The sequence below is a fragment of the Glycine max genome, chromosome 1 (assembly GCF_000004515.6).
Source record: "Glycine max cultivar Williams 82 chromosome 1, Glycine_max_v4.0, whole genome shotgun sequence".
NCBI lineage: Eukaryota > Viridiplantae > Streptophyta > Magnoliopsida > Fabales > Fabaceae > Glycine > Glycine max.
Window position 1 is genome coordinate 56,533,744 of NC_016088.4, and position 15,615 is coordinate 56,549,358.

At 30.5% G+C, this 15,615-nt stretch overlaps 1 protein-coding gene, 1 long non-coding RNA gene and 1 other non-coding gene across 8 annotated transcripts; 1 reads left to right on the forward strand and 2 right to left on the reverse strand.

Annotated features, from left to right (window-relative positions):
* Nucleotides 1-753: 753 nt before the first annotated feature.
* LOC100817441 (putative E3 ubiquitin-protein ligase UBR7-like) lies at nt 754-5,324 on the reverse strand. Of its 6 annotated transcripts, none has more exons than NM_001367276.1 (6): nt 5,090-5,263; nt 4,774-4,903; nt 3,568-3,726; nt 2,723-2,983; nt 1,243-1,914; nt 754-1,040 (listed from the first exon to the last, which is right to left on the reverse strand). In NM_001367276.1, the coding sequence occupies exons 2-6, from the start codon at nt 4,852-4,854 to the stop codon at nt 951-953; spliced, it is 1,263 nt and encodes a 420-aa protein (NP_001354205.1). In that variant the 5' UTR covers nt 4,855-4,903; nt 5,090-5,263; the 3' UTR covers nt 754-950. The 6 variants fall into 6 exon arrangements, with proteins under 6 accessions (NP_001354205.1, NP_001242007.2, XP_006572892.1 ...); XM_006572829.4 differs by having other exon boundaries at nt 809-1,040; nt 5,101-5,324; XM_041005616.1 differs by having other exon boundaries at nt 809-1,040; nt 4,999-5,258.
* A 3,325-nt stretch (nt 5,325-8,649) lies between these two features.
* Nucleotides 8,650-8,722, forward strand: TRNAA-CGC (transfer RNA alanine (anticodon CGC)). The gene has a single exon. It is a non-coding gene; the product is annotated as a tRNA-Ala (tRNA).
* Nucleotides 8,723-8,800: 78 nt separating this feature from the next.
* On the reverse strand, nt 8,801-10,845 carry LOC121175168 (uncharacterized). Its single transcript, XR_005892362.1, has 2 exons — nt 10,632-10,845; nt 8,801-9,527 (listed from the first exon to the last, which is right to left on the reverse strand). It is a non-coding gene; the product is annotated as an uncharacterized lncRNA (long non-coding RNA).
* Nucleotides 10,846-15,615: the final 4,770 nt, after the last annotated feature.

Sequence of the window (15,615 nt, forward strand, 5' to 3'; positions counted from 1 at the left end):
TGTTATTGAATCCCTCGTATTTGCCTAAGCTTTAGATGTTTTCCAAAGCATGAGAATGCATTGTTATTAAGTCACCCACATTTGTCACGCTTCAAATGTCACATCTTGGGTGAGAGAACGCGCTAACATCACACATGTACTGAAGATTTTACTAATCTAGGACAAATTCTAATATTATAGCTTCAACAATCCACTCAACTCTATAAATATCTCTAATATAATAATATCTCAACACTCTCCTCACATTCAGAAATCTACAAAATCAACTTATAGAAGATGGTTTAAGTCTCAAAACTACATTATAAAATTGATGGAAAATCTCAACAATATTTTAAAGATTATGTACTAAAAAATGTGCATAAAATATCACCAATTTTTTAAATCATAAAACTTAAAACTTATTTTTTAAGAATTTATCTATCAATAGAATTGATAATAAATTCAATATTTATAAAAAAAAACAATTAAGTATAAATTCATCTCACATGAGAACACGATAAGGTCATACAAAATTTTATCTCAAGTACATTGAATAAATGGCCCCAAAATTTGTAAATGTCTACGAAAAAGGAGTTATACACAATTTTTGAATGACAGATTTAGGAGTGTGAGAGGAGAGGATGTTATCAAGACGCAATTTATATTATTGGTATATATTCTAAAAAAGTGACTTGTATACGTGACTAATTAAAAAATGAACCCCCCAAAAAATGTATTGCCAAAAGAATCTTTAGTCTAAGAGTCTAATAGCCATATGTTAAATCCAAATTAACTCTTAAGGAACCAAAACGAGTTTAGTAAGTCAAAGTTGATACAAGTAGAGCATTTTAATATAAATATTCATAAAGCAAGCAGGCTTTTAGTTTCGAACATCAGACAATACAAATAAACTCTTAACAGTTTGAAAGTTTTTACTAACAACGTCCTTGAACAGCCAAGACATCAAAAACTCACTGTACACGGCGACGCTTATTCTTAATGTCATCAAAAAACTGGTGGACATCAGCAGCAGTAATTGGCTTTGACGAGTCTGCAGACTCCTGTCACAAAAAACATATGATCAACCACAACACAAAACTAAACAAGGCCATGCACCAGTCACAAAAAATTACATATAATCAACGACAACACAACTAAACAAGGCTGTGCACTTGTCACATTTTGCCTATAGAACTCGTGTTACCTTTCTGAACGAGTAACAGAACATGATATAAGAAATCTATGCTATGTCTGGGAACATACCAGGAAAGCACGAAGCCCATCCTTCATCTCTTCAATGCCCTTCAAGATCTCCACTTTCTCTACATGTCCAAGTTTATTAAAAAAACTTAACTCAGCACCCTCTTGTTGCTGCAATTTTTCTTCTCTCTTTTGCTTGGCCATTTGCTCATACTCTGCAATTGAGTCTTCCTTGTCAAGTAGAAAAGCAATCTGCTTCTGCTTGTAAAACTCCAAACAATTATTGCATTTGCATAGAGCATCTCTCCAATTTTTGGAAAGGAACATTGGTTTACCAGGTAAAACTGGGTTAACAGTAATAATGTTAACACCAAGGAGACAATTAACATGCAAGTCGATGCTTTTTGTGCATTGATTTGAAGCCATACTGCCATTACAATTTTCTCCCTGAGACAAACTCTTCCCATCAGATATAGATTTGGAATCAACAGTAGCTTGTGCATCATCAACTTTAGGAGAACTACATGAAGTATTGCATGTTGGCTTTTCAGACCCACAAGTTGAAGGCATGTCTTCCAAGACACCTTTGTCCTTGCTAATTTGGACAGTAGCATCTGGCTGCTTTCCAGCCGCCCATATTTTTTCGGGATATAACTTTAGAAAGAAGCATACGTGAGAGCATGCCTTACATATGAATTCCTCATACGTTGGCTCTCCTTCATCATCTTTGGGAATCTGAGGTATAGCAAGATAATAAAAAAATCAAAGTAAAAAAAGATTAGGAGAGATTGATACATCACAGTTCACAAATATATTTTTCCTTCAGTCCAATATAGCAGAAGTCAAAATAGCATAAAGTTCTGCAAGAATTTGTCAGGGATTTTCTTTCATTAGAGATATATAGGAAGAGGGGGGGGACAACCATCAACATTTTCAGAAAAATACTGTTTGAAGGGAAGAACGGGAATAAGATTTAGAGCAAGATAAAAATCAATTCCATATCAACAGCATCATATTTATATTTTTAAATGCAAAATTTGTAGGTTCTCTCAATCTCAAGTCTTGTTCTACTTTACAAGGGGTCCATTAATAGCCTGATGTTAAATTTTTCCATGCAACAGAAACATGTGGCAAATGGCTGTCAATAGCCTAAATTTATTAGTTCAGCAGCACATCCATCATTATAGATATACCTTGGTTTCAGAGCCATATGGATTATTATCAACATGAACTGACAGTATAATTTGGGGAGTGCTAGCAAAACACACTCTAACACACCTTATCATTGGTTGAAATTTGAAAATTGCAAAATCATGAGAGAGAGTCATTAAATATGACGTAGGACCCACTGTCTTTTGTAATTTCCAAGAAATTTCAATCAATAAGAAAGAGTGTATTCAAAAGACTGTGTTGCTAGCATTTCTCTTTTTATTTTCCAAAAACTGAATAAAAATCTCATCACTGAAGGCTGAAGCACAAAATGTTGATAACACAAAATAAAAAGGTTAAGAGAAGCCGAAACATCAAATTCCAAAATACCAACCTCCGCAGAAGACTCAAGACCAAGATGCTCCTCATGAAACCAGTCCTCACATAGACAGCACTGTATCATCTCTACTTGTTCTTCAGCATCTAGATCAGGATAAGGGCGACCACATGAGCAATAAGAACCTTTAAAGTTGTGATTGTATGAATTCTCAACATTTTCTACATCTTTATTTGGGAAAATCTTGCAGTAGAATTCACCAAATTTTGAATTCCCACAATCACATCTGAAGTTTCTTTTTGTCCATAGCTCTACAATCTTCAGAACACAACAACATCAGTATGGGTATTGATCACCACAAAAATTAAACTGGGCTTATATTCAAGTAATAAATTATTAGGAGAGTAAAGCTCAAGCCATTCCACATAAAGTGTAACAGTCCCAGTATCATAACATGCCCAATATAAGTAAACATGGAATACAATATGATATATCACTAACAATCAACTTTATGGCCCACAAAAAAATCGTGCCAGTGTAGATAAATGTACTAATCCTAATAACAATCTACTTGCAAGTTAAAGAGTGAGATGGTAACATCCTTAGCATATAACCATGGACCAGCAGACTTCAGATAAAATATTTAGAGTACTGAAAGATCAACAACTGAAAATTTGAGGAAAATATCTCAGGTTCACCAGTGGAAATTGGACATGTGTAATTAATAATTTCCACTCAAAAAACCTGGGGCCCTCACCAAATCAAACATATGATTTACCTAGCACAACATGTAATACTCACAATTCAGTGTCAAATAGGAAACGTTAATAAAAAAATCCATATCCATTATCAGTTCAATAGTAATGTAATCCAAAATTTTATATTCAGAGGAAAACAACTACCTGATGACCATCATGGCAAGACAATGAACAAGCTGTGCAAACTCCAGCATTCCCATCTGGAGTGCAGGTGAGGCAAGAGAAAATAGCCTGCCTTTTCATATAACCTTTGTTATAGGTACACTCCTTGCCATCATCACCCCCCAAAACTAAATCAGCTTCCTGCCAATTGAATAAATGAAAAGGCCAATGATTATAGAGTCAATGTTTCAAACATACCGTGTTCTGAGAAAACAGAATCAGTCATAACAACAATAAAGTCAACATTAAGTGGAATAGCTTCTGCCTGATCACAATTACTTGTAATGCTTGAATCTCAACAAGCAGCCTCTTTCCAATACAGAAAAGTGCACAAGAAGGAAACAATATCACTTTAGAAGCAAATCATATGCCAAAATTGTAGTGTATTTCACATACACAAGTCATTGCCCAGTCCTAATACTGAAAACCATGCTTGAAAAAATGGAATTAAGCTGGAAACAAGCACAAAAGACAGAATAAACTATCTTGGTTATTAAAGAGTATCCCAGCAAAAGTGAGAGAGGAACAAACACACGAGATTTTAGGTAATTTAAAGACTTCATTTCTAGCAATCCAGAAGATGTAGGAAAGCCAGTCATAATTACAGAATAATGCTATCAAAACCCATACATATGCCACATTAGTAGTAGTCCATAATAGAATAATAGATAATCGCAAAATAATTTTTCAAATACACTTGTTGATCAACTTTAATACTTACTCAATATTCACTTTTCAATCCCTTACTTAGGTGATTAACACAAATGGCAAGCAATAAGCAAGGATAAACGAAGTTTAAAATTTAGTTGGAAGACGAAACGTAATTTACAGTATTTCACTAAACCAACTTTACAAATGCCTCCACAAAATTGTCAAAACCCTAACAAGTAATTGTCACGTTCCTCGTACAGACAGATGGTCCAAAATCTCCTAGTAAAGCCATCAGGTTCAGATTACTGGTTTAAGGACCACATCTCAAGTAACGATACCAGTCTTTGTAATAACGATGGCAAAAGCAAAACATTACCACGCATAGTTCATAATAGTAACATAGATCTTGACAATAGCAATATCAGCCAAATGAGGCGCAAAGAAATTGCATCAAATAGCCAACCTCAGAGACACGTAAACTAAAACTTAGTATCATATACATATAAAAATATAGCAGGAATGTAGAAAATGACTTACCAGTTCCCGTTCCTCAACTTCCTCGAGGTACTCGCCGATTGTAACGGCCGGTTCAGCTTCATCGTCAAACGTGCCGTCCATTTCTACACGGAAACTTCGACTTCTGGTTTAGGAGTCTCACGATCCGTTTCTAAAATATAACGCAGAGACGGAAATTAATAAAAAGAAAAAAAGAAAACAAAATCATAAGCATGTGATTAGGCTACATGTTCCTTTCGCGAAAACCTAGCATTGAACCCTGGGAAGAAGAAACCCTAGATTCCACGAAAACAAAAGCTAAATTGAGAACGAGGGGGGGGATAAAGAGCGGAATAACCACTATTTCACCAAGTTTTGTGAGTGAAAGACGCTAGCGGAGTGAATGCTGGAATTGCTCGATCAGGTTGCTTTGTGAAGGACGAGGCGAGAGCGAAGAGAGAGGGGAAGTTTGAGTATGTAGCAGAGCAAAGTATACGTGCGTTTTGTGATTTGAGGTGAGAGGGAAAGGGAATTAGGGGTTTTATATGGGGTGATGTGGAGTAAGGACCATACGGACATTTTCCCGCCATATATTCTGAGAGATGCAGGGATATTGGGAGCAGATTCATAATTGATTTGCAAAACAAATGTCAAATTACATCCTTCCCTCCAAATTACCATATAGTCCCATTCTTTTAAAAATTTATTATCTTTTTCATATTGTGAAAGATATTTTTAGTCAATTTTATTTTGTATAAAGGGATTTAATTTCTAAAATATACTTTTCCAATTCCAACTTTGTTGAAATTACTCTGATTTAAATTGTTTGTTAGTAGTAAATAATAATAGCATTTAATTATGTTTTTAACTGTTTTATAACCCTAGAAAATCTTTTTATAAAAAAGTACTTAATTAAAAAAAAGTATTTTTTAAAAAAAATAATTAATTTTAACGTATTTGTCACCTTTAAAAAATTAGCAACATGGTGTGTTTAGCAAAACTAACCCAATCTAGTTTAAAACTTAATTGTTGAAAACTTCTAAACTAGTTGATTAGTTTAAAATATGAAGAAAAAAATTATGCACAGTGAAAAAATATATATAATTATTAAATCACAACTCATAATGTATTTTAAATTTGTTGATTTTTAAAATAATTATATTAAAATAATTTAAAAAGTAATGTGTGATTGAATAATAATAAATTAGCATTTTTAGGAAAATTAGCTGAGAAGTTAGTTGATAAATATAAAAATGACCTACAAAATATGTATCCAGTGAGCTAGTATTTTTTTTATGGGCTTTTGGTTGTTTATGGGTTTATGCTTGTTGTCACTGGTCTTCAAATTGCAGATTCGATATATTTTTTTTACACCTTGAGAGGTTTTAGGTGTTTTACTGTGCCAAAAACTGAAAATTGGTTTGAAAGTTTTCGATGTGCTTCCTGCTTTTCTAGCCTTTTTTTTGTCAGAGTTTTTCTAGCCTTATATTGTTGATGGATAGCAACTTCTTGGCTGTTGCTTCCTGTACCTCAAAATTTGCTTTCTGCACCTTTCTATTTTTTTAAGCCCTGGATTATTCATTCCAGAAGCCAACCAAAAGGTGTAACCAATCCTGAAGCCCAAAAAGAGAGAAAAGAGAAAATTTTAAAACAAGAAGCAATAGCCCAAATTCTTTTGTTATATAGCCCAGTGATTTTCTTCTTTAGGCCGTATGGCCCGTTGCTTAATAATAAACAAAATACGAATGGAGGTCAAGTTTTGTTACTATGTCAAGCTCAATATTCAGTTTTGAGAACCCGGGTTACACCCCACTCATAATATAAAAGAAATATTGTTGGTTATTTTGTAAATCACTTTGAATAAAAACATGCTTATAAGTTATAATTACCTTTTATACGTAATTGTTACAAAACATTAAAATAGTTTTTATTTTACATAATTTTTTAACAAATAAATATTGTTTATACATTCATAAGTTATTTAAAAAATATTTAAACACAGACTAGATATCAAATATTATTGTATTAATTTTGTATTCACAAATGGTCTTTTCATTTTTTAAATATTACAATTTAAATTTAGTCAAACCTAGCTTTTCTTTTTTGCTGTTTCAAACCTAGCTAAATTATAAAAAAATGGCGAATTAAATTAATTATCAATTATTGATAACAACACTTTTCATATATGTAAATATAAGGTTCGCAGTTTTGAATTTTGACTTGCCATTTTTCTTTAGTCTGACCTACTACCATATTCAAACTAGAGTTGAGTAAAATCATCCGTGGTAATAAAATGTTTCTTACGAAGTTGACTTGAGGTAATCAAATCTTTGGTATCAAGTTTTAATAGGTTAAGTGGTTTAATATTAAATAACGGGTTTAGTTTTTCTTAATAAATGGGTTTAGTTTTTCGTACTACCATTTTATATTTGTGAATCAATAAAAAATTATTATTAATATGACCTTTAAATAGTTAGTATAAAAAAAATAAAACTTATTATATACGACAATTTATATTTATATGATTGTATATATTTTTATTTACACTGTTAGTGGATGCATTATTTACTGACATTAAACTAGTAGTTGAATCATAATTTAAAAGTTTCATTCATTCAATTTTTTATATGACTTTTTTTATATAAAAAATCACTGCTTTATTTTTAAAAAAACACATAGTTTATCATTATTTGATAATAGTAATATTTTCTTTTTATACGTTCAATTTTAATGTATCTAAATTTTGAAATATCGGTATATTGTATGAAAACTTTCTAGTTGACTTGTATTATTTATAACACGACTTTGATTTATTTTTTTGGAATAAACACGACTTAATTAACAAGGAGGTGCAGGAAGCATATGCTGTGCCCAATATGTCTCTCCGAATACGAGCCCAAGGAGACTTTGAGGACCATACTTGCATGCAACCATTATTTTCATGCACACTACATAGATGAACGCTAGGTGCCCCTTATGCAGAAATTCACCGGATGCATCCTCTAATGTTGTGCTGCTATCTTTTCTGCAATATACAACTATTTTTCTTCCCATTTTAATAAGGATGCTGCTACACTTAACTTCTCAAACGAGCCAGGGGAACACACAGGAAACAGAATTCATATTTGAGTGATGTATGAATTTGTAAACTATGTAATGTTTTATTCTATATTGATTATTTACAGTTTATTAATAATGATATTAAAACAGATCATTATTATTTACATTTACTTTTTGTACATGTTCAAATAAACAGGATATTATAATTGACTTAGAAAAACAAATACTACTAAATACTTGTTTGTGTTTTGAAATTTTACCTAACATCATTTTGTCAGTTCCTAAAAGAGGATTTTAATATCTAATAAGTCTCTTATAAATAATTAATTGTTTTTCTAAGTGTTTACTGTGTAAATACCGCGATGAACAAAATTGTAGACATGAACAGTTCAGCTAATTAATCTACCATTAGAATAATAGAATTTAAATGCAAGGTGAAATGTGATTAACAATTTCCTTTCTGCGAAGACTGGACAGAGTTATAGTACGCCTTTGAAAAGAAAATTAAAGAAACGACAGAAAAGTTTAAAACTTAAATTAAAAGAAAAGAAAATAACATTATTTAAAAATATTTTAATTTTTAATTTTGATAAAAAAAAATACATCATCATTTACATTTTTTTTTCTCTATTTATCCTTTTTTTCATCTAAGTATATAATGAGAGATGAAAATTCAGGAAACCTACTCCAACAACTCAATGACCAAAGATATCTGGTTTTCGTCAGCGTAAAATAAAGTAAAAATTGGTAAGAGCTCGCTTACGTTTTAATGATATTAAATTAAAATGTGTTTTTGATTATAGAACAAAACAAAATTAAATATTATTCTTTTCTTATAGTTACAGCAGTGTTCAATATGGGGGTGTAGCTCATATGGTAGAGCGCTCGCTTCGCATGCGAGAGGCACGGGGTTCGATTCCCCGCACCTCCATTAGAATAGTTATTTTTATTTTATTATTAATTTTTTAAAGGGTAAAACTTGCTTAAATTTTAGTTGCAGGGTGGGATCTTCATAGAACATGTTTAAAATTTCAATTGAGTCCTTTTTATATTATACATCAGAAAATAAGAAACAAGAAGCAAATTATACACGGAAATGAATAATATTTCCCAGACAAATTTGGGTGAGAGCAGGACAACTATTCCAAAACTGGAGACGATCATAAAATTTGCACCATGTTTCGCTAACCAAACCGCGCAATGGTTTCTCTCTTGAAGCTGAGATGCCAAGGCTCGACTATGTACTGTTGAATCTTATGAATGAAAGCATTGTAAGGTTGGAAGGGATTCTTATTCTCCTTAATTAAGTGCAAAACAATCTTTGAATCAGATTCACAGACTAAGTTATGAATACCTCTGTCATAGGCTAGTTTCAAACCATTGTAAATGGCAAAAACCTCACAGAACCAAAAAAAACTAAAAAACCACTGCCCATTACGAATGACACCTCCAAAACCCGAAGGACCAAGATTGCCAAGGGGACTACCATCCGTATTTAGCTTGAAAAACAGATCAGAATGAGGAGACCAGTGAACCAAACCATGTTGACGAGGTTGGTGGAAGCTGGACGTTCTATTGAGAATGTCATAAAGCAAGAAAATTTGGTGATTGATAAACCATGTCAACCAAACCTCGTCAGAGAAAACTTCTTTGTTACGAGCCCTCCAAATGAACCAGAAAATAATTGTCAAGAGATCGCCCTTTTGGGCCTACCAAATTCTTCTTGAGCCAATGAACTGCATTATTCAAGAGGAAGTCAGGATCAACATTCAAATTCATAGATTGCCAAACTACTGCAGTTAAACCATTGAACCTTGAATCATCGGTTCAATTTTAAAAACATTGATCTATACATATTATTACAACTATATACATCCAACTTCTGTATTAACCCTCAGTCCCTCCCACAAACCTGTAATACACAAAATCTTAGGAGAATACATCTTATTCAGACCCTTTAACTTATGTTGGACATGGCAAATACAATTATGAAAAACAGTTCACTCAAGTGTATGAATGAGAGATGAGCAAGAGCTTCAAGACCATATGTCCAGAACGCACCGAGCCATCCCATTTTAAACAACCTGCAGTCCATCCAAATATGGACTATAGTATTCACTCAATACATCCAAATATATATTATTGTTATTATATAACTATGAATCAGAGGGAGTCTATTTTGAAAGCTTATCAAGGCGGGAATCCATGCCAGTTAGCAATGATTCTTGGGCTTCACAGATAGTCTCCTCGATTAGAGATTCCTAGTTCAAATTTTCCATACCCATAATGCTTCCAATGTCAAAAGGAGTGAGACCTCTCTCAACCTCTTTCTTCAATAGCATTGTAGAGATGCAGAGTGTTTGTGCACACTCAATCGGGACATCCCACTTGTAATATTTCAGAAGCTCTATGTCTTTCTCGGCATCCAGAGATTTGATATAATCAACTGTATCAGGGGAGTAATGTTGACGCGCTTGCGGCCAATAAAGCCAATCAAATGTGCAATCCTCAAATTGCAGAGAGAATAAGGATTGATTTGAGTCCAGACATTCCACAATATAAGAGTCTTAATAGTTTGTATCAATGCAATACCCAACTTCCTATGACCTAGAAAAGATTATGTTGCAACAAAATATGTGTATACTCCTTGACCTGGTTTTTAAGGAATAATTAGATATTTGAATAATGATTTGTAAGAATCTTGAAAATATATAAAAACAAATACTTGACGCTAAGTTTTCTTTTACATCCACTATACTCCGAGTGTCAGAGGCACAAGCAGAAGCACATGGTAATGCAGGGGAAATTAAATTGCAAGGAAAAGAACGAGGACTGCTTACTTTCTCTAGTAGACAGTAGCCATGGTCAATGGGAATGAGCAAAGTGTGGCCATCTGCCTCTTTTCTGAACAATATATTCCCGGCATTAGCCATTCTTAGATCAAGCACGGTGATCTTATGCACCTCCTCCAGAAAATGCCCCTGGTCCAAGCTCCTAACTGGTCAAGACACTGAATCATCAAAAGTCAAATTGATAGGTCACTAATTAAACCACATGAACCAATACAAATTAAAGTAATATATAGTATAAAATAATTAGACAAATGTTAACTAATACTTGAAAGATACTGGTTTAAAAACTTCAAATATAAATATTTTTATTAAGAGATGAACAATTATACTATTTATGATTATTTTTGTGCTAGCATATGTTTTTCATAATAAATGTTTTTACCTTTTGGTTCTTTAATTATTCTTTAACTAATGTCCTAAAAAGACAATGGTTAATAAGGTTCAAATAATTAAAGCAACTGTATATATTTTTCCTTATATAGATTCTAAATGAGTGAGCTAGCCTAGTGGTAATTTTGCTAGTATCACTTCAAGGTTCGTGGTGAAAATGACTATGTGTATCTTTCAGTTTAACATTTTAAAATTTTAATCAACTATTGGCTATACTTGGAGTTACATGTGAGAAAGAAGCTTTAAAATCGTGTGTGTCAAAGGAGCTTTAAAAAAAAAAAATCTGGTCCTTTCGATCTAACGTCAGAGCAGGAGAATGACATATCTAATCTAACGATCAAACCGAACCGGCTGCAACAATGGCTCATAGTCGAATCGGTTCGATCGACTGATTCATGTCGATTTTTAAAACACTGCTCGTAGTTACCATCATTTCTCATAAACATCTGCAGTGACCCCACCTTGGAATGCTTTGAGGAGCAATCAAACCCATCTGGCTGGTTAAATGCTTGGTGTAAGCACTGGACATATTAGGTACATAAGCGACTAATAACTAATTATACTTCTATTCTTAATTATTCATTTCTACAATAATTCAAGTTTTTTAATGACCTACGAGACTCATTTTTCCAATAATTTAAGTTTTTTATGATGACCTCACTGATTCTTTCCTCACAAATGTATGGCATGCAACAACAAATATTTTTCTTTATAATATGATATTTACGTAACACACCCATTTTGTATTTTTGTTTTGTAAATTGTCGGTGGATTAGGTGTTCACCAAACTCTCTACCCGGTCAAATCCAAACCTTTGTTTTTTTTTTCATGCACCAGACCTTTGTTTTCAAAGGTAAGCATTGAGAATGAAAACATCGATAATTTTTGTCCAAAAACCGTGTTTAATAGAGGGAAAAAGTCCAACACTCAACCAAATAATTAGAGTACACTTTTTCTTCTTTTAATTTATTTATTTATTCGTTTCTTTTAATTTATTTCACCATTATTCTTTTTTTTCCTGCTCATGTACGGAGATAAATACTTAATCTGTTTCCTATGAAATGGAGAACAATATATTTTTCTGCCTTCCATTAATCGATAAGGCTTTTAACATTCCACTTTTAATATTTGTATTGTTCAGAACTTGTTGTTTGGTTTAGGTTCATCTGTAAGGACTAAACTTAAGCATTAACATTTGGTTTATTTGTAAAGATTTAACGTCTACCAAACTTTTGCTGTAAACAACGTCTACCAAATTTTGCTGTAAAAAAGGTCTACCAAATTTCTCCCACTGTTCTCCTACTATTCCATTTTGATTGAGGTTTTACAGTTTTAGAAAAAAGATCTGTTTTCTGTCAAAAAAGAAAAAAGATCGATCTGTTCCATTTTAATTGATATGTTACGATATCAATGAAACATTAAATATTTGTTCTAATTATATTCTTAATCATATATTATAATTAATATAAAAGTCGAGGGATATATAAAAAAATTGCATAACAATTTTTATGAATTCTAAAACGTTAATTGTATTTGTTAATTTTTGTATCAAAACTTTAGGCATCAATTAAAATTGAATGGATAAAGTAACACACACACACACACACACACACATATATATATATATATATATATATATATATATATATATATATATATATATATATAAAATACAAAGGTTTGGGGAAGATACATGGTCTTTGCTTATTATTTAGCTAAATTTCGACGAATTAAAATAAAAGAAGAAAATAAATATAAATATTATTGATAAAAAATTATTTTTCTTAAAATAATCTATAAATAAATGTAACTTCAACCGATTAGTTGAGTTGAGGAAAATAAATACTTCTCACCCGATGAATTAAAGCCTTACTCTTTCTCTATCCACTTTACTGTTTATTTTAATTATACTATTTTCATCTCAATTTTGTGTGAAATAGCGGTGATGTGGGCTCACTTTTTTTTTTATAAAAAAAATCACCTTATTTTCATGCATATCACTAGGTAGGTAAATGATTTGAATTGGGTTGAACTTTTTCTATTTTTTATTCATTCCAATTAATTAGTTTGGAATGAATTTTTTTTTCTCAATCTAATCTAATTTTAATTGGATGAGATTATGTTGGTTGGGACATTAAAAAATTGTTATATTTTTAAGTTTTGAAAAAAAAAACAAATTCTCAAATTAAAAAATGGAAAAAATAATAAAGATATTTTTAAAAATCAATACTCATAAAATATTGTACCATTCAAATGATAAACAAAAAAAATTATAAATATATATTCATAGTATCATTGATAAAAGAATATATTGTTCTAAAATAAAAATAAAAAAAAGATAAACTCTAAAATAATTCATTATCTTGAAAAAGAGAATCATTTAATTTGGAATTTATATTAATAATTTGCATACTGATTGGGTTGAGTTGGATTAAATTTTGAAGGAATCCAAAACTTTAAATCCGTCACATACTTTAATTTTAATTAAGTTTATTAAATTAAAATTAATTTAATCCATAAAAATTAAATTGCATTGCATCAGACAAATTCATGAATCGGATCCGATTCGCTTCCACTTATGGTTATCAACCCACTTGATTCTACTTTGGTCTCTTTTTTACTTTGAAACCTCTCACTTTGATGTCAAGGTTAGACATCATTTCCTCTCCTAAGATTTATACTAGAAAAAAAATAAAATATACTAGCTTATTACATTAACTATATTTTTGAATGGGGGGCAGGCAAAAAGGACTTCCTTGTCGGTCCTGGTTAAATTTTCATGCAATGATTGTTCAGATGATTCCATGTTCTGTTTTAGTATGTCTTCTTTCTTATTCTCTATCTGGTTGTCGTTATTTATGATTTTGGTTAGCGCTTCGCACTCATTCATATTCCAGTTCCCTGTTCCTTGGTTGTACGAACAGCCTAAAGAAGGTCCTACAGTACAGCGAAGATAAACGATTCAACCGTTGTTAACGGCTCCTCATTATTATTTTCGTTATTTTTAGTTGTTAAAGTTGCTATACACAAATTATTAGTGTAAAATCTTTTTATATAGATATTCAATAAAAAAAATTACATTATTACTACTTAAATCTATTAAACGTTTATGTAAAAATGTTTTATATGGATATTATACCCAAATTTAATTTTAAGAAAATATAAATAATATATTTATTTAAAAATATTATTTAATTATTATATTACTTACATTATTTAGTTATTTTTCACTATTTAAATATGTTGTAGATGTATAAAATAATAATATAATTGGTAAATAAGAATTAATATTATCACGTGCTCATTTTGTTTTGAGAAAAAATACTAAATAGTTAGTGGAGGTAGGTAAAGTGAAAGGAATGAGAAGGAGACAGTTGGCTTAAGTCTTATGATGATTGAAGACAGTTATGATATCCCAGAGTCCTGCTGGCTCGTCGACCACATTTGAAGTCGACGAGGAAACGTTATATGAAAAAGATGGCAACATCTCGTATAAATATTCAAACTTCCTACATTTGGCTGAGGTTAAATTATTACATGAAAAATATTGACGTATATATATAAAAGAAACTAATTAAAATCCACTCATGTAAATGCTTTATATTTTCATCTGATTACATTACATATTGTTATATATGATAAATTTATTAACATTTATGCATAGTTATTTTAAAGGATCTAATTATTTAATATATAAATATCAGTGCGTGATAATGAAACTATATAAGAAATAATTAAATTGTATACTTCTTTATAGTAATAATTTTTCTACACTATTTTTTTTTACTATATTATATTCCTTCTTATATCATTTTAAAATTTTTATCTCTTTCTTTAAATTTCTACCTCCTAAAATAAGATGTATATTTATTGTTTTTATTTTTCTAAAAATAAAAGTACGTAATTTTAGGGGGTAATTTTGGGTTCAAATTAAATTAAAAAATTGTATTCAAAATATAGTTTTTATTTAAATAATTTAATAAGATATTAAGGTAAAATATTTGTAATGAATAATTGTATATTTTTAAAAAATTATGATTTTTTTATTTAAAATTTATTCTACATCGTGAAAAAAATATTTTTCCTTAAAATCGATCATATTTATCACAATCTTTTAAATATCTCCTGTATGAATATTAGACATGTATTTGCATTAAATAATTATCACTTATGACCTCGTACTAAAATAATAAAATAATATTTCAACTTTCAATCTTAAAAATATGAATTTAACTTAAAATGTGTTAATAATATACAAAATATTGTTATGTAAGCACAAATTACTATTGACACGCATAAAGAAATTATTATTTTATGTAATAACTACCTTAAAAGTTATATTTTAAATATTTTTTAATTAATTGTTAATGTCATTTTTTATATAGATAGGGTATAAAAAAAATTAAAAAATATATGCCTTACATAAAAAGTACATAATGGTTAAAAATAGATATTGACCATGAAAAATCATCTTTCAAATTGTGATTTAGAAACAAATTGCTACGCAAATAAATATGCATTAAAATTAAGCAATATTTTTTATAAAAAAAAATGACATTATGTAATGGATCATCCAACCGAC

Coding starts and splice junctions, on each gene's coding strand:
- LOC100817441 (NM_001367276.1), bottom strand. CDS start 4,854: ATGGACGGCACGTTTGACGATGAAGCTGAACCGGCCGTTACAATCGGC. Junction 3,727..4,773: donor AAGTTGAGGAACGGGAACTG/GTAAGTCATTTT, acceptor TTCAATTGGCAG/GAAGCTGATTTAGTTTTGGG. Junction 1,041..1,242: donor ATGGGCTTCGTGCTTTCCTG/GTATGTTCCCAG, acceptor TTTTTGTGACAG/GAGTCTGCAGACTCGTCAAA.